Raw genomic sequence first — 16796 nt, forward strand, 5'->3', positions numbered from 1 at the left:
GATCCCTACGCTGACTAACGAAAGCAAAGACCGAGTTATTCTCTATAACCATAATATAAAACAAGTGAACCTGAAAGTTTCGAATAGTTAAGAACTGCTATTCATTGGTAAATTGACTTTGACTTTCTATTAACTATTACTGCCCTTAGAAAAAAGTCTTGTTGTGGCCCTTGAACCTTAACAAAGAGATAAAAAAAATTATCTTTTTCTTTTGGACACGTGGAGTTTATTCGTTTGATATTGGAGCTCCATTAATAACTGGAAAAATACGAGATGATTATGAATGGACCAAAACTGTGATAAAGGATAAAATTAGACAATTTTATATAGTATAGGGTAAACTTGGACTTTTTCCCTAATATATTTTTGCCTTATCATGTTAGCATATTTGGGTTTCACTTTCATGTATTTTGTATTTTGGGCTTATGTTGTAGTTGGGCTTAATTATCTATATTGGGCTGATTCTTTATTCTTTATAATAGGAACAAGGTCGGATCATGTATATATGTAATAGAAGATTTCAGAGATCCCTACCGGGTTATTTTACCAAACTCCATTCTCTCTCTCTTTATGTGCGACAGTTATCTTTCTCTCTCGATCTCGTTGTTAGTTTCGAATCCTTGGATTCTAACATGGTATTAGAGCCATGGAAATCACATAACCTCTCCTCGCGTGGTTGATTTTCATGGTGATTTCTTCTTATTTCCTCTGTTTCGAGATCGATTTACCCTAATTTCATCGGTGATTTGTCCTAATTTTTGTTCTCTATCATTTTTTGATTTTTTCCCCTCCAGTTCAATAAGTGATTTTTTGGATATTGTGTAGCTCAACGAAGGTGCTTTGTGGTTAATCGTGGCTGGAGTTTTGCTTTCTCTGTGGGTAATTTGATTCCAAGCTGGTAACTTCTCTATTGCGTGTTCGTGATGGGTGATCAAAGCGATTGTGATGAACAAATTGACCAAAATCCATCTCTAAATCCTAATAATCTGAATCCGTCTCTCAATCTTCATTTTGATGATGAACTAGTTTTTCCTCCTTCTCACTTTTTTTATTTGCATCCTTCTGATAATTCCGGCATTATGTTAATTGCTAAGCAATGCAATGGTAGTTGTTTTGGTGTTTGGAGAAGGGAAATTATAATTGCACTTTCTGCAAAGAAGAAAATATGATTTATCAATGGTAGTTATACTCGTCCTGATATTGATTCACCACTCTTCAATCAATGGGAACAGTGTAATAATATGGTCATTAGCTGGATTCTCAACTCTCTCGACTCAGACATTTCTCAAAGTGTCATATACTCGAAAACTGCCAAAGGACTCTGGGATGAATTGAATCAATATTATGGACAGTCCAATGGTGCTCGAATGTATGAGGTTCAGAAGGATCTGAGCTCAGTTTCTCAAGGTTATTCTGATGTAAGTGGATGCTTCAACAAGGTTAAAAGGCTTTGGGATGAAATAGAGTCATTGAATACAGAATCCTATTGTGTCTGTGAATGCAATTGTGGGGGTAAGCATAAGATGATAAAGAGGGACCAAAATTTGAAGCTAATGCAGTTCTTAATGGGTTCAGAATCAGAAATACAACTTCACTACTCCGAATCAGTATCAAAGAGGAAACTCTGATGCAAAAAGAGCTCCAGACCCTAGGAAACCTTTCTGTCGGTATTGCAAAAAGAGTGGGCATGTATTAGAAACGTGCTATAAACTTCATGGTTATCCACAAAACTTTAAATTTGGCAATAAAAATATTAGAGTTGCTGCCAATGTGTACTCAAACTCTGAGGTTAAAGCTGATAATCCCACTAAGAATTTCACTTCTTCTACCATAACTGTAGACCAGTACAAACAACTCATGAGCATTCTCTAACATGTCCAGGTTGCCGATGAGGGTCAAAATCAGTTCCCTACTGCCTCTGTAAATTTTGCAGGTATACTTACATGTTTTTGTCATAGAAGTTGTGGTTCTTGTTCATGTCCAAAGACTCATTTAAATACTAACTCTTGGATTATAGACTCTGGAGCAACTGACCATATGACCTCCAATAAAATTTACTTACCAATATTCCTATTCTTGTCACACTACGTAATGGTTACAAAGTGAAAGTAACTTCTACTGGTACGGTACATATTAATTCGATTGTCACTCTTTCTAAGGTCCTTTATCTGCCTACATTTAAGTACAGTCTCATTTCTGTATACAAACTCATTCTTGACACATCTTTGCTGTTAACTTTCTCCTCTACTGCATGTTTCCTACAGGGCCCTTCTCTGAAGAAGCCATTGAGACTTGGTAAGATGGTTGAAGGGCTCTATCTACTTAACTCTACCTCCACAGAACCATATGCTGCTTCTTCTGCTGTTCCTATTCCATTTTTTGTTCATGTAAATACTGTCACCATGAATAAGTCTCATATTTTGTGGCATAATAGACTAGAACATCTATCATTTTTTAAACTACACAAAATCACTTGTATCAATATTTCATCTTATGATAGACAACCTTTCATTTGTGATGTATGTCCACTTGTGAGACAACAAAGAATTCCTTTTCCTCATAGTCAGTCTCATGTTTTACATATTTTTTATCTTATTCATGTCGATGTGTGGGGACTATATAACACCGCAACGTATAAAAATTGCAAATATTTTTAACTTTGGTTGATGACTGTAGTAGAGGTACTTGGACTCATCTTTTAAGTAGCAAGGGCAATGCTCTTTCTTCTCTAAAATCATTCTTCTCAATGGTTGAAACCCAATTCAACGTAAAGATTAAAACCATTCGGACAGATAATGCCCTTGAACTTGGTGCCAGTCTTGAAGCTACCCAATTTTTCCAGTCCAAAGGAGTTTTACATCGGATATCTTGCCCATATACACCCCAACAAAATGGTATAGTCGAAAGAAAGTACAAATATTTATTAGAAACAGCCCGGGCCCTTCTATACCAGTCCAAACTTTTACTTTATTTTTGGGGTGATTGCATACTTACATCTACTTATTTAATAAATAGATTCCCAAGTACCTTGTTATCTGAAAAAACTCCATATGAAATCCTATATGGCACTCAACCTTCTTACAGTCATTTGAAAAGTTTTGGTTGCTTATGTTATGTTGTAGTCCCTAAACCTCTTAGAGATAAGTTTTCTCCCAGATCTACACCTTGTATCTTTTTTGGCTATCCTCCTGGAAAGAAAGCATACAAGTTGTTGCAACTTTCAAACAAGAAAATTCTTATTTCTAGAGATGTTATTTTTCATGAAAATATATTTTCTTACTCAGAATCTACCTCACCTAAAACATTATTTTCGGGTTCTTCTAATTCTTCAGATTTTGGTTACCCTCCCCATCACACTCCTTCATCTCATCAACATATTCCTTCCCCTCAACAGAATATTCCAGCTGCTTTTCCTCACCACAACACTCCTTCTTCCTTTGCTTATTCTCCTCTGCAGGTTGTTTCTACTCCTTCCTCTGTGCACTCCTCTTCTGCACCTCCTTCCCTTTCTGTTTCTCCAGTCCATACACCTGAAAATGCTCCTAGATATCCTTCCCGACCTCATCACCTTCCTTCTTACCTAAGAGATTATGTGTGTGGTTCTGTTTTCTCTTCTTCACCTTTCACTTTGACTTATGTTGCTTCTTTTCCCAAGTCAGTTTGCTTCAGTAGTTTAAGTTCCACTAATCAAGATTTACTTAAGGCTTTAAATAATGTTCATGAACCTACAATTTATCAGCAAGCAACACAACATCCTGCTTGGCAAGAAGCAATGTTAAAAGAGTTTGAGGCTTTTGAGTCAAATGCCACTTAGGTTATTGTACCCCTTTCACTCGGTAAGAAACCCATTGAGAATAAATGGGTATATAAAATTAAACATAAGGCAGATGGAAGTATAGAAAGGTTTAAGGCAAGGTTAGTTGTGAGAGGGGACACTCAACAAGAAGGGGTTGACTATACCGAAATATTTTTCCATGTTGTTAAAATGACTAGCATTAGGTCCATCATAGTTGTTGTTGTTAAGAAGGGTTGGAATATGTTTCAACTAGATGTAAATAATGTATTTTTTGCATGGAAACTTAGATGAAGAAGTGTACATGAGGATTCCTCAAGGGATGGTAGTTTCTGGGACTAATATGATATGCAAATTGAAGAAATCTTTGTACGGTTTAAAGCAAGCCTCTAGACAATGGTATTCCAAGTTGAGTGAATCTCTCATTTCCTTGGATTATTCAGTCTCTAAAAATGATTATTCTCTTTTCATAAAGTCTATTGATGGTTGCATTACTGTTGTCGCTGTTTATGTTGATGATATTTTTCTAAGTGGCAATGATGACAAAGAGATGTCTTCCCTCAAATAATTTTTGGACAACCAGTTTAAAATTAAGGATTTGGGGCACCTCCATTATTTTCTTGGCTTGGAAATATTGTCTGAGCCTGAAGGAGCAATTGTGTGCCAAAGAAAATTTACTTTGGATCTTCTCTCTGAGTTAAACTGCTTGGATTACACTCCAGTAGCTAGTCCCTTGGATGTTGCTGTGAAGTTCAAAGATGTTTCTGGGGAGCCCTTGTCTGATCCGACACTCTACAAACAGTTAGTTGGAAAATTAAATTTCCTCACTAATACTAGACCTTATCTTGCCTTCGCTGTTCAATTTCACAGTCAATTCATGCATGCTCCTTCCTCTATTCATCTTACTGCTGCTTATCATGTTTTGAGGTATGTCAATGGTACTTTGTGTCAGGGGCTGCTTATGTCCAATGCCTCTGAATTTTTTCTTCAAGCATACTGTGATTCCGATTGGGCCACTTGTCCCACCTCTCGGAGATCTGTTAGTAGTTATTTGGTTTTACTTGGAGGTTCCCTTCTCACTTGGAAGTCGAAAAAACAGCATACTGTAGCTCTTTCTTCTATTGAAGTAGAATACCGGTCAATGCATCGGGTTGTTGCCGAATTGGCTTGGCTAACCAGGCTGCTCAGTGAGTTATCTATGACTTTCATTATTCGAGCTCCCCTCCATCTTGATAGTCAGTCTGCAATCTATACAGCTCGGAATCATGCTTTTCATGAGCGCACCAAGCACATCGAGCTCGACTGTCATTTTGTGCATGAGAAACTCCATGAAGGCCTTATATCCTTATCCTTTGTCCCCAGCAGCTTGCAGACATGCTCACCAAGCCTCTCTCTGGTGTACATCATCGTTCTATTTTGAGCAAGTTGGGTGTGGCGAACCACCCTCCAACTTGAGGGGGGGGGGTGGGGGTGTTAGCATATTTGAGTTTCACTTTCATGTATTTTGTATTTTGGGCTTATGTTGTAGTTGGACTTAATTATCTATATTGGGCTGATTCTTTATTCTTTATAATAGGAACAGGTCGGATCATGTATATATGTAATAGAAGATTCCAGAGATCCTTACCGGGTCATTTTACCAAACTGCATTCTCTCTCTCTTTGTGTGCGACAATTATCTCTCTCTCGATCTCGTTGTTAGCTTCGGATCCTTGGATTCTAACATATCAATGCAATTTAACTAACAGATTATTATTTTATTTTTTATTTCATCATCTCAGACTTGATACGTACAAAGAAACTCTTTTGTTTTCTTTGCTTTTTATTTAAGTCTCTTTCTGAGAGCACTCTTTCAGATTAATTTCATCTAAAGTTAGAATTTGTTTCTTTTCAAATTATATTCTAGATTTTTTGGTAAAACATAACGACTATAAGTTCTAGCTCATGAACTGCCGAACATACTTAACGTCTTAACGACTAAAAATATTGATCAACTGCTGAACATTTTCGTTAGCAGCAGACCTACAATTAGAAAAGTTGGATAATAAACAACTGACATCGTTAAAATTTCCAATGATAATTTGACATACATAATTGGAGAAACCTGAGTTACCTACTATGGTTTATGAGGTTGCTTTCACGAATGATCATTCAATTTTTATTTTATTGCATCATAGATATTAACCTATCTTCTAAAAGAAAAATGCTACTCAACTTTGCCTAAGTATTACGTAAAGCTATTAAATATTTTTTGTAACTAAAAAGTTACTCAAGTTTGTCTATATATTATAAAAATAATTTTATGTCCCACTACACCATGTTTTGTTTATTTCCCGATTCTTTGCGATACTTAAGAAAAATTGAGTGAGTTTAATTTATTGCCAACAAATTATTGTACTAACTTTCTATAACACTTCAGTAAAGTTGAGCAATTTCTTCGTTACGAAAAAAAATAGCTTAATGACTTTGGTGCAATAAAGTAAAAATTGAGTAATCATTCATGAAATTAATTAATCATGTATTTTATCTATATTTCCTAATTATAACAAGACTTAGAGTTTTGCATTTGGAGAATTGGGTCAAGCAGATGAGTTAGATTAAAAATTTAGTGAATATATTTGAAAATCACAAAATAAATAAAAAGGAAAAAGATAAAACACAGAGAAGAAAATTTAGGGCTGTTGGGTTGGGCTCAAACGTAAAATTGGGCCTTTTGTAACTTACAAGTAACCGTAAAAATTGCATGAGGCGCCCTATTTGGTCGTCCATTTTTAACCTGTACCCGCTTTGTTTTTCTGTTTGTATCCGTACCTATTTTTTTGTTAAAAATATTTTAAAAAGACGATTTTGCCCTTCTTTATTAAAAGACTACTTTCTCTCCAAATATACGCCATTCTACTATCTCCGTCTCTCTTCTCCCATTCTTCGCGTTTTTTGATTTGTTTCTCTCTGAAATCAAACGGTTTTCGATTCTTCTTGATTTTTAACTGTTTGTTCCCCAATAACATTACGTTTAATCACAGGTACATTGCATTAACTTTCTGGGTTTTGTTTTAGTATTATTTTTACGATTTAATTCTGGTTTTTTATTTATTTATAGTCATCTTAGTTGAATCGTTTCTCTTTTTTTTTTATTTATGATAAAATAGTTTCCTAGGTTTTACTTTGATTAGTGCATTAGTTTTCTAGGTTTTACTTTTACGATTGTGTTTTTAGGTTTTTTGAACGCGTGTTTGTATTTTTGATGAAAATTCTATAAATTCTTCAGTGATTTTTGGATACTTTGATATTTTTAACAATTTTGAGAGTAAAATATATGATGCTATTAAAGTGTGAAGTTTATAATACTTCAATGATAACTTAATTCTAGGAGCTGAAGTTTTGTTTTGTGTTTTTGTTATATTATTTTATGAACTTCAGCATTATTTGGAGTTGAATTTGTGTTCTGTATTTGTAACTTCAGCATTTCTAGGAGCTGAAGTTTTGTTTTGTGTTTGCTGAATTTCGAGTTTTTGCTGAAGTTTTTGTTTTGTAACTGTTGAACTTCAGCATTATAGTCCTGAAGTTTTTATTTTTGTGCTTGCTGAACTTCGAGTTTATGTTGAAGTTTTTGTTTTGTAATTGGTGAACTTTCAGCATTCTAGGAGTTAAAATTTTATTTTGTATTTGCTGAATTTCAGCATTTAGGAGCTGAAATTTTTGTTTTATATTTGCTGAACTTCAGCCTTCTTGTTTATTCTGAAGTTTTCGAAAAAAAGCTCATGAAAAAGCTGTTTAATACTGCACAAAACTTAAGCATGAACGAAATTTAACTTCAGCATGCAGGAGAAAATTACATAGTGCAGAGGGAAACTTCAGCAGTTTCGTCCTGAAATTTTTATAAATGAACTAAACAACTACAGCATCTTCTGCTGAAGTTTCTGAAAAAGCTCATGACAAAACTATTGAATCCAGGACAAAACTTCAGCATATTGAATGCTGGAGTATTAGTAAATGAACAAAAAAATTTCAAATTGTTTATATTGCAAGACAAAGACTTCAGCATTTTGGTGTGAAGGTTTAGCAAATTATGTAAAAACTCAGCTAGTTAAATTTACTAAAAAATTACATAGTGCAGGAGAAAAACTTCAGCAGGTTTATCCTGAGGTTTTTATAAATGAACTAAACAACATCAGCATAGTCTGCTGAAGTTTCGAAAAAAGCTCATGACAAAACTATTGAATCCAGGATAAAATTTCAGCATATTGAATGCTAAAGTATTAGCAAATGAATTAAAAAACTTCAGCTTGTTTATACTGCAAGTCAAAGAATTCAGCGTTTTAGTGTGAAGGTTTAGCAAATTATGTAAAAACTCAGCTAGTTAAATTCACTAGAAAATTACATAGTGCAGGAGAAAAACTTCAGCAGGTTTGTCCTGAAGTTTTTACAAATGAACTAAACAATTTCAGCATCTTCTGCTGAAATTTCGAAAAAAGCTCATGACAAAACTATTGAATCCAGGACAAAAATTCAGCATATTTTAGTGCAGAAGTATTAGCAAATGAACTAAAAAACTTCAGCTTTTTTTATACTACAAGACAAAGATTTTAGCATTTTGGTATGAAGGTTTAGCGAATTATGTAAAAACTCAGCTTGTTTAGTATCATGTTCTAGCAAACAAACCAAAAACTTCAGCATGTTTGTCCTCATGACAAAACTGTTGAATGCCTATGTGTCCTGCATTTAACAGTATCCAGAAATAAATTTATTCTATAACTCCATACAAGTGTGATTAAAATATATGGGTTGATTGAATTAAAACTTAAAAAGCATGATGAATTCATGAAGATCAATCAGTTTCAAAAACTAATTTGAATTCTGAAGATGATTTGCAATACTTACAATGTATTTTGTAATTTTGAATTTGGAATTTGAATCTGGTTCAACTTTTTGGTTTCGTGATTATGGAAGATGCGAGAGAAGATCTGAGGAGGGACGGAGTGATGGAGGAGAACCGTAACGTGAGTTATGCGTGATGCATCTTTTATATGTTTTGTCAGGGGTATAATGGTTATATTACTACGGATATTTTGTCAACCGGGTATCAAATCAATAATTTTAAAAAATAGGGTACAGATTAAAAGGTGGCACAAATATAAGGTATGACTGCAAATCCCTCTAGGTAACTGAAGTAAAATGTTTTCTCGAGGCCCAAGTGGAAAAAAGCAATTAACAAGGGTTAAAATGATTAAAGTGTGAAAAGTGGTATTTAGAGATGTCATACTGGGTAAAAAATCTCATCTCAATAAACAAAAACATGCTACTACAGAAAATTGGATAGAATTACTTCAATTAAAGAACAAGATAGTCTATCTTTTAACTTCTTTTCTCAAAAGGAACTCGTTTTTTTCCCTCAACATGTCAACTAAGAACTGAAAAAGAAAAGTAATACTCTTAATTTTTCCTGCAGGAGAAGACTTGATTTTGTTTTCTTTTCGCCTTTGAAATATTAAGGGCAAATATCACTTTTAGTCCACGATCAAAACTATTTACATTCATTAGCGATAAAAGTGTATAATATTTTGTATATTTTTGTCTATAACATATATAAATATATATATATATACAACAAAATATACAAAAATATATATTTTCGGCTATTATTTTGAAAACAGTTGTACAATTTTATTTTTTCAAATATATATCACCTTGATATAATTTCAACTAAGTAAAAGATGTACATCATATGATTTAATATAACGTAATCAAAACCATATCTAATTTAATATGAAACTCAGACCTCCACAACTACTAGCTACGAATAGAAAAATAAGCTTTTGATATTCCACATATTCAAAAAATTTAATTTTTGGAGAAGCCTAATTTTCCTCTTTCTTCAACTTTATGAAGTATCAATATGGTGTTTATCAATCAAGTCAAAAAGTTCATCCCCAATTCCAAAACCAAGCATTCTTGCCATATCTTTTGTCTTCAGTCTTGGCATTGGAATCTCATTTTGCTTCAACCAAGAATACACAACAAACACCTTATTCATCACAAACAACTCCAATGCCTCTGGATTGAATACTATCCCCATTTTCATACTCATCTGTCAACAAAAAATCTTGAATTAAAAAATAAATCTGCCAATAAAAAAGCATGAATTTAAAGAAAACGTCGCCTTTAGTTTAATTGAACAAAGCTCTTGGAGCAACGGTAATAGTTAGTGCCATGTGATCAGGAGGTCACGGTTCAAAACTACCTCTTGCAAAAACATAAGAAAAATTAACCTAAATAGCCGTCTATCCAACTGCTTAAACTAAATATAACTGGTGAATGTATAATATGAGTATAATTCATGTATAATTTATGTATAATCAGTGTATAATCTATGTATACCGGCTAATGAAAAGCAAACAGTAAATCCAGCCGGCTATTTGTGTAAAAATTCCTAAATACAAGGTAAAACATACAATAGTTCTAATGATTTGACTCTTTTTGAGAACCCGCCCATAATACAAACTTAGTACACGGAACTGCCTATTGTTTAGTTTAATCAAGGATTAAATATATGCTAGAATATGTTAAAATAAACTGATTGTATAAAATAAATTACACATCAAGGATTCAAATACACTATTTGTAATTGTGTAAAAGTTTTTTACACTATCAGTATCTATAAGTTAAATCTGAACAGAGAAAGGCAACATTTAGATTAATTCAAGAAGTTTATAATACCTGATGGGGTACCAACATTGCTGCATAACGTGCAAGCTCTCCAGCTCTCCAATCCAATAAAACTGGCAACCATGGGTAAGTAGCATCTAGTCGAACGAACCATAGTCGTATATCTGGAAATTCTGATAATTCCCTTGGATCATATTTATCTTCTTTTGCGTAGTTGATTGTAAAACCAATTGTCCTTTCCAGAAACTCTTTTGGCTTGGCTATTACAATTTTACATTATTATTAGCATCATAATACTGTGCTAATCCAAAATACGAACAAGATTACGCGTTTTATGACCTATATAGGTTACGGGTTTGAGCCGTGGAAGTAACCAGTAATACTTGCATTATGGTAGGTTGTTTATATCACACCTCTTAGGGTCTAGGGCGGAGCTAGAAGCCCAGGTATGAGTTCGGTTGAACCCATTAGCTTTTGCTCAAATAGTGTATTTGTGTTTAAAAAATTCATTAAATATATACGAATACTAAATTCAGAAACCATAAAGTTGTCCTCGGTCTAAAATTCAGAATCCATAAAGTTAAAATCATGACTCCGCCTCTGCTTGAGGTGCGGCCCTTCCCCGAACTCTGCCTCCTGAACGCGGGATACCTTGTGCACTGAGCTGATTTTTTAATGTGTTTATGGAAATTGGATAAGATGGAAAAGAACGAATCTATTTAAAAAATTATTAAGTTATTAATTACTTTTTTATTCTAACATGTATTTCCTCCGATTCTTTTTATTCACTTTAGTTAAAAGAAACTTGCTAGTTTAAAAAGTTTAATTTTTTAAAAATTTTACCTTCACAGTCCCAAGAAGACGTATAGTGATTAATTACTAGCTTAAAGAAAGAAATAAAGGTAATATAGTCAAATTATTCCTAAGATTAATTAGTGTAATACATACCAGATAAGGGTGATGATAATCCAGTTGCAATCTGAAATGGGGATAAATCAAGTCGTCGAATGATGTCATTATCTATTACAACTTCGTATCTACCTTCTGTTGGTGGCATTGGTGGAGGTGCTACTTCTGTATCTGTTAATCAAAATTACAATTGTAAGTTAATTAAAAACGCCAAATTATTTCTCAAGTAAAATTTTCCACCAGAAAAAAATGGTTCTACTATGAGTTATCTTATCATTTTGTAATAATAATAATAATAATAAAAGGACAATGCTCAATTGGAACATGAAAACATGACGAAATACCAAGGGGTCATTTTGTTTGAAGACAAGTTATGATGAGATTAATTATCCTGATATTATTTCTTATTGACTGTTTGGTATGTTGTATTAATCCTTGAATTGTTAATTTTACTGCTTTATCCTGGGATAACTTATTCTAGGATTACTATTCCACCCTCTGGCAGATATAAGTTATTCTTGTGCTAATTTTAAACCTGGAATAACTTATCCCAGAATTAATAATCATAATCAAATAAGGAATAAAACGGTACTAAATTTTTATCCATGGACTATTTTTGCTTATCCATCGTACTTATTTTTGCTTATCCATCGTACTGAGCAACTCATAAGAGATGGACTATAAACGACATTCTGTTACGTCAATAATGCTAAAGGAATATTAACTGAACAAAATTGGGATAATACGAATTGAAGGACATTGCATTGCTCAATTGGAACATGAAAACATGATAAAATACCAAGAGATAGACTATAAACGACAAATGTTATATAAACGAGACCAAAGAATATAATAAAAGAATGAACTTATGATATATAAATGAAGTAATTAATGAGCTTACTTTCTTGCTCATCATAAAGGGGGAGGTCAAAATTCCCAGAAGGATTGAATGCTACAAAAACAGCAACTTGTCTCAGCTGGGATTCTTGATTTACCTGTGAAGAAGAAGAAGAAGAAGTGAAAGAAGTTGAAAAATCTGAATTGGGTTTATAGGAAATTAATGGAACAAAAGCAGGAATTGTTTGTTTGAGAGGAGAAGAAAGTGTATGTAATGGTTTTGTGGAAGCCATGGATAAAGAAGTAACGACTCTTGTTTCTTGTGATTTTTTTGACAGTTAAAATAGTTTTTTATGTTAGCTTATCACCTTTTTTTTCTGGCCTTGTGTTTATATCCATACTAGCGGAGTATTTGGAGGCGTTCTTTTCAAATTGCATAATTGGGCTGAAAGTATTGACTTTTTTATAAATATAATATATAAAAAAGTAGTTAGAGCCTTTTTTATAAATATAATATATATAAATTCTATCAAAACCTACAATTTATATAACTTGTATACAACTTTTGTTGTACAGTATCCTATTAAAAGCTACCACTTACATAGAACTTATATACATTTGTATATAATTTTGTGTTATACAGAATTCAGTCAACATACATACAACTTGCATACAAATATGTTAGTTGTTTGTATTTTATATGTCATTTGCACACCCGATATATAATTTGCATACAATTTATTTATGACTTACTCTTCAAGTTTCAATCTAAAATTGCTAACATACAATTTCAAATCATCACCTAATTGACTAAAATTAAGATATAAACTCCAACGGATATTCTCAATCATTTGTAACAACACACAATTCAAAAAAATAACTCGTAAAATTTGATTTTTGAATTCAAAGTTCCGAAACTTTTTAATGGCTGTATTAAGGTCTTAACTAATCAAATGACTTCAATCAGATCTTTAATGGAGTCAAATGGAGTTTAAGCTCTTAAATTATGGAGTTTAAGCTTTTTAATTAAAACACGCAATATTTTACTGGAAAGAAAAATATTAGAACAAATACAAAAAGTATCCAATGGTACAAAATTTAGCTCATAGCTAATTAGAAAAATAGGAAGGTCCAAGGACAGCACGGTCCATAGTTGAAATTTGAACGGCGAATAAAATTCGGATTTCCTGATACTGTTTATTGAGATATAAACATTTACAATTGACTTACTTCAGGAAAGACTTGAATGAGTCTGTTCCTGAAGAACAAGAAGCAAGTGAGTTTAAGCTTTGGGTAAAGATAGGTCTGAATTTAGGGGAGGAAGAAGATAAAGAAAAAAATAGGAAAAATTGGAGCCTAATATATGACTTTGTATTTAATTGGTAATTATGTATAGAATGTGTAGTTAAATAAGAACCACTCTAATAATGGTAATTAGGTTCATAATATAGCATTCTTTTCTATAACCCTCTCATAGGTAAATTCAAAAATAGTCCGATTTACAAGTGTTAATTGAAAAATAACCACAGTTTCAAAAGTAACGAAATTTAGCCACTTTTCATGTAAAGATAAATCTGAACGAAAACACTGTTCAAAATCCGAAAAATATTCCAGCATAATATACTGGAGTTCCAGCATAATATATCAGTCCAGCATAATATGCTGGAAGTTCATACACAACTGCACTAATCTCCAATAAATTATGCTGGACCGGTCCGTGTTGCAGTAAAATAGTGGCTATTTTTCAACGACTTTGCAAACACTGACTATTTTTGAATTACCAATCCGAAAAATGACTAGCCCATACTAGTTTTACCCAAAATTTTTATAGAAATTTTAACATACTATGACGATTAGAAAATAAGGCTGGCATAATATTGGCCCAACTTTTAAGTATTTTGCTGAACTAAGCAAGTTACATTTCATAGCCAATAAACTCTACAGTTTCTCATAAATCAAAGAGAAAATTACGTGACACATCAATCATTTATACTGTATGTTGACCTGAGCGAAATTTGTTTTGATGATTGACAAAGGAACACATGCATGAACTAGGTCCATGGACAGTATACACAGGTGACGGGCAGAATCAAGCAAAAGGCATGCACGTGAAAGAGATAAGTATAAGTGGTTATTTCCGATAATCCCTGAACGAAAATGTTGCATATTTGATAAAGAGAGGGACTCCTTACTTGAAGAGAACTCTATCCAAAATAAGGAAAGAGTTAGAAGTTGAAGATAACTAGAACTCTTCCACCAAGGAAGAGTAAAGCATTAGACTTCTAGTTAATCCTTATTCCACTAACTCTGTAAATATCAATTTTGTTCTCTTTTATAGGTGATGCACACATATTGAAGTTAAGCACGAATTGAGAGCAAAATAGCAAGGCATTTTGAGAGCAATTCCTGTGAGTTTTAAGAATGCGATCCTGAAGCTACACGAACCAGATAGAAAGAATTAGCTCCATAAAGAGTTTTATGTATCTTTCTTTATTTCTGGTTCAAAGTGTAGTAGGCATTTTGAGTTGTACCTTTCAGCTTTCTTAGAAGCAAATTGTACTTGGTATATGAATTGTATTATTCAAGTTAGAGTTAACTTAAATTAGACGCAACAGCCTGTGACGTGTTGCTACAAGGGTTAGAGTTAATCCTTAGGTTTGCAAGAGGTTGTAAACTCGAGTTGTAGTGTTCAAGTTAGAGTTAACTTGAAGTAGTCGTAACAGCTTGTGGCTAGTTGCTACAAAGGTTAGAGGTAATCCTTAGGTTTGTAAGAGTTTGTAAGCTTTGTTGTTGGCTCAGAGTTATAGTGAAGTATTTGGAGAAAATTCTAGTGGGTAGTAGGATTGGTATTAGAGTAGTGTGGTATTGAAGTATAAAACATCAATTGATATCAGAGCAGTGTGGTATTGAAGCATAAAACATCAATTGGTATCAGAGCAGGTTATCCTTGAAGAGGCTAACACCTTAGGAATAGATCAAGATGAGTGCACTACCTGAAAACTGTAAAGAGCAATCCACCACTAGGCCACCACTATCCAGTGATCACTACTATTACTTGTAGATGACTAGTGGATGCTTCAAATATGGTAAAAAGAACCACATGATCAAGAACTATCCTATGTGGAAAGTCGAATGGATTAAGGAGAGATCTAAAAAAAGAAACAGAAAAAAGGAACATGCTCATGATAAGAAAAAAATACAACAAAGGGCAATAAAAGCAATGGTTGCTATCTGGGAAGTATATTCAGATGAGGACATTGATGATGATGATGATACTGAACGATCTCTTATAGCAATTCAAGAATCTGAAGATGAACCTGATAAAGAATCTGAGATAAGTCTTCTGGACCTAAAGTATAAAATTAAATTCCTTTCTAAAGATAGACTATCAGAACTATTGCTAACTTTAATTGATGAATCTAACAATATAAGTTCTAAAAACGAACAGTTGTCAAAAGAGTATAACTTTTTAAAAGCAAAGTGCAAAAACCTGGAAATTAAGGCTTGTGAAATTGAAAAAGAAAATATTATTTTGAAGAACCAGGTTCATGCACTTGACACAGTTGTCTTAGAACTTAGATCTGATAATCTGAAATTGAAGTTAGGAAGAGCTAAAGAAATAGCTAGTGCCACACAACTCACACCAGAAAAAGATTTAGGAAGATTAAAAGATGAGCTATATAAGAGGGATGAACATGCAAGAGTCCTAAAGGGGGATCTGAACAAGGTCAAACATGAGCTAGACAGAACTTGTGAATAGAACAGGTCCTCTGATGCACTTTCATGGCTACAAGAACATCATAGTAGCAATAGAAGAGGACTTGGCTTTGGGAACTCTGCACCTAAGTGGGATTCCAAAAGCAAGTACCTCACACTCCTTGGTAACAAGATTTCCACACACTGTGGTAACACTGGTCACTATAAAAGTGAATGCACTGCAAAAGAGAAGGCAAGTCAAAAGAACAAAAAAATTTGTTCTAGGGAAAAATAAGCTGCCAAGTTGGGCAAAAAAGAATGTGATTTATCCTTTTGCCTATAGAAAGGGACCCAAACTAGTTTGGGTTCCTAAGACTAACCCCTGATTTCTTTTTGCAGGTCCAAGTGAAGGGGAGCAGCCAAATATGGTGCATGGATAGTGGGTGCTCAAAGCACATGACAGGAAGCAAGAACCAATTCCTTTCACTTGAAGACCTTAAAGGAGGTAATGTCTCCTTTGGAAATGGAAAGAAAGGTGAGATCATTGGGGTTGGAAAGGTAGGTAAGACTGATTCTCACTCTATTGAGAATGTCTACTTGATAGATGGACTGAAGTACAGTCTAATAAGTGTATCACAATTGTGTAATAGAGGTAACATGGTAACATTCACCTCTACAAAATGCTTTGTGATTAATCTTACCACTGACAAGATAGTTTTGCAAGAAAAAAGAGTGAACAACATATTTGTTGAGGATCTGTCCACACTTTCAGATAATGAACTCACTTGCTTAAGTGTGTTGGATAATGATCCCCTCCTTTGGCACAAGAGACTTGGACATGCCAGTCTAAGCCAACTCAACAAACTAGTCTCCAAGGACTTGGTGATAGGGCTGCC

At 33.6% G+C, this 16796-nt stretch overlaps 2 protein-coding genes across 2 annotated transcripts; one reads left to right on the forward strand and one right to left on the reverse strand.

Moving 5' to 3' along the window:
* The first annotated feature begins 1241 nt into the window (after nucleotides 1-1241).
* Nucleotides 1242-3814, forward strand: LOC142172426 (uncharacterized). The gene is made up of 6 exons (XM_075236036.1): nucleotides 1242-1490; nucleotides 1576-1788; nucleotides 1882-1933; nucleotides 2265-2295; nucleotides 2677-2894; nucleotides 3123-3814. Exons 1-6 carry the CDS (start codon nucleotides 1242-1244, stop codon nucleotides 3812-3814), a joined length of 1455 nt encoding a protein of 484 aa, XP_075092137.1.
* A 5707-nt stretch (nucleotides 3815-9521) lies between these two features.
* Nucleotides 9522-12575, reverse strand: LOC107766098 (protein CHLORORESPIRATORY REDUCTION 6, chloroplastic-like). Its single transcript, XM_016584823.2, has 4 exons — nucleotides 12269-12575; nucleotides 11407-11538; nucleotides 10510-10718; nucleotides 9522-9880 (listed from the first exon to the last, which is right to left on the reverse strand). Exons 1-4 carry the CDS (start codon nucleotides 12495-12497, stop codon nucleotides 9674-9676), a joined length of 777 nt encoding a protein of 258 aa, XP_016440309.1. The 5' UTR covers nucleotides 12498-12575; the 3' UTR covers nucleotides 9522-9673.
* Nucleotides 12576-16796: the final 4221 nt, after the last annotated feature.

The sequence above is a fragment of the Nicotiana tabacum genome, chromosome 18 (assembly GCF_000715075.1).
Source record: "Nicotiana tabacum cultivar K326 chromosome 18, ASM71507v2, whole genome shotgun sequence".
In the NCBI taxonomy this organism is placed as follows: Eukaryota; Viridiplantae; Streptophyta; class Magnoliopsida; order Solanales; family Solanaceae; genus Nicotiana; species Nicotiana tabacum.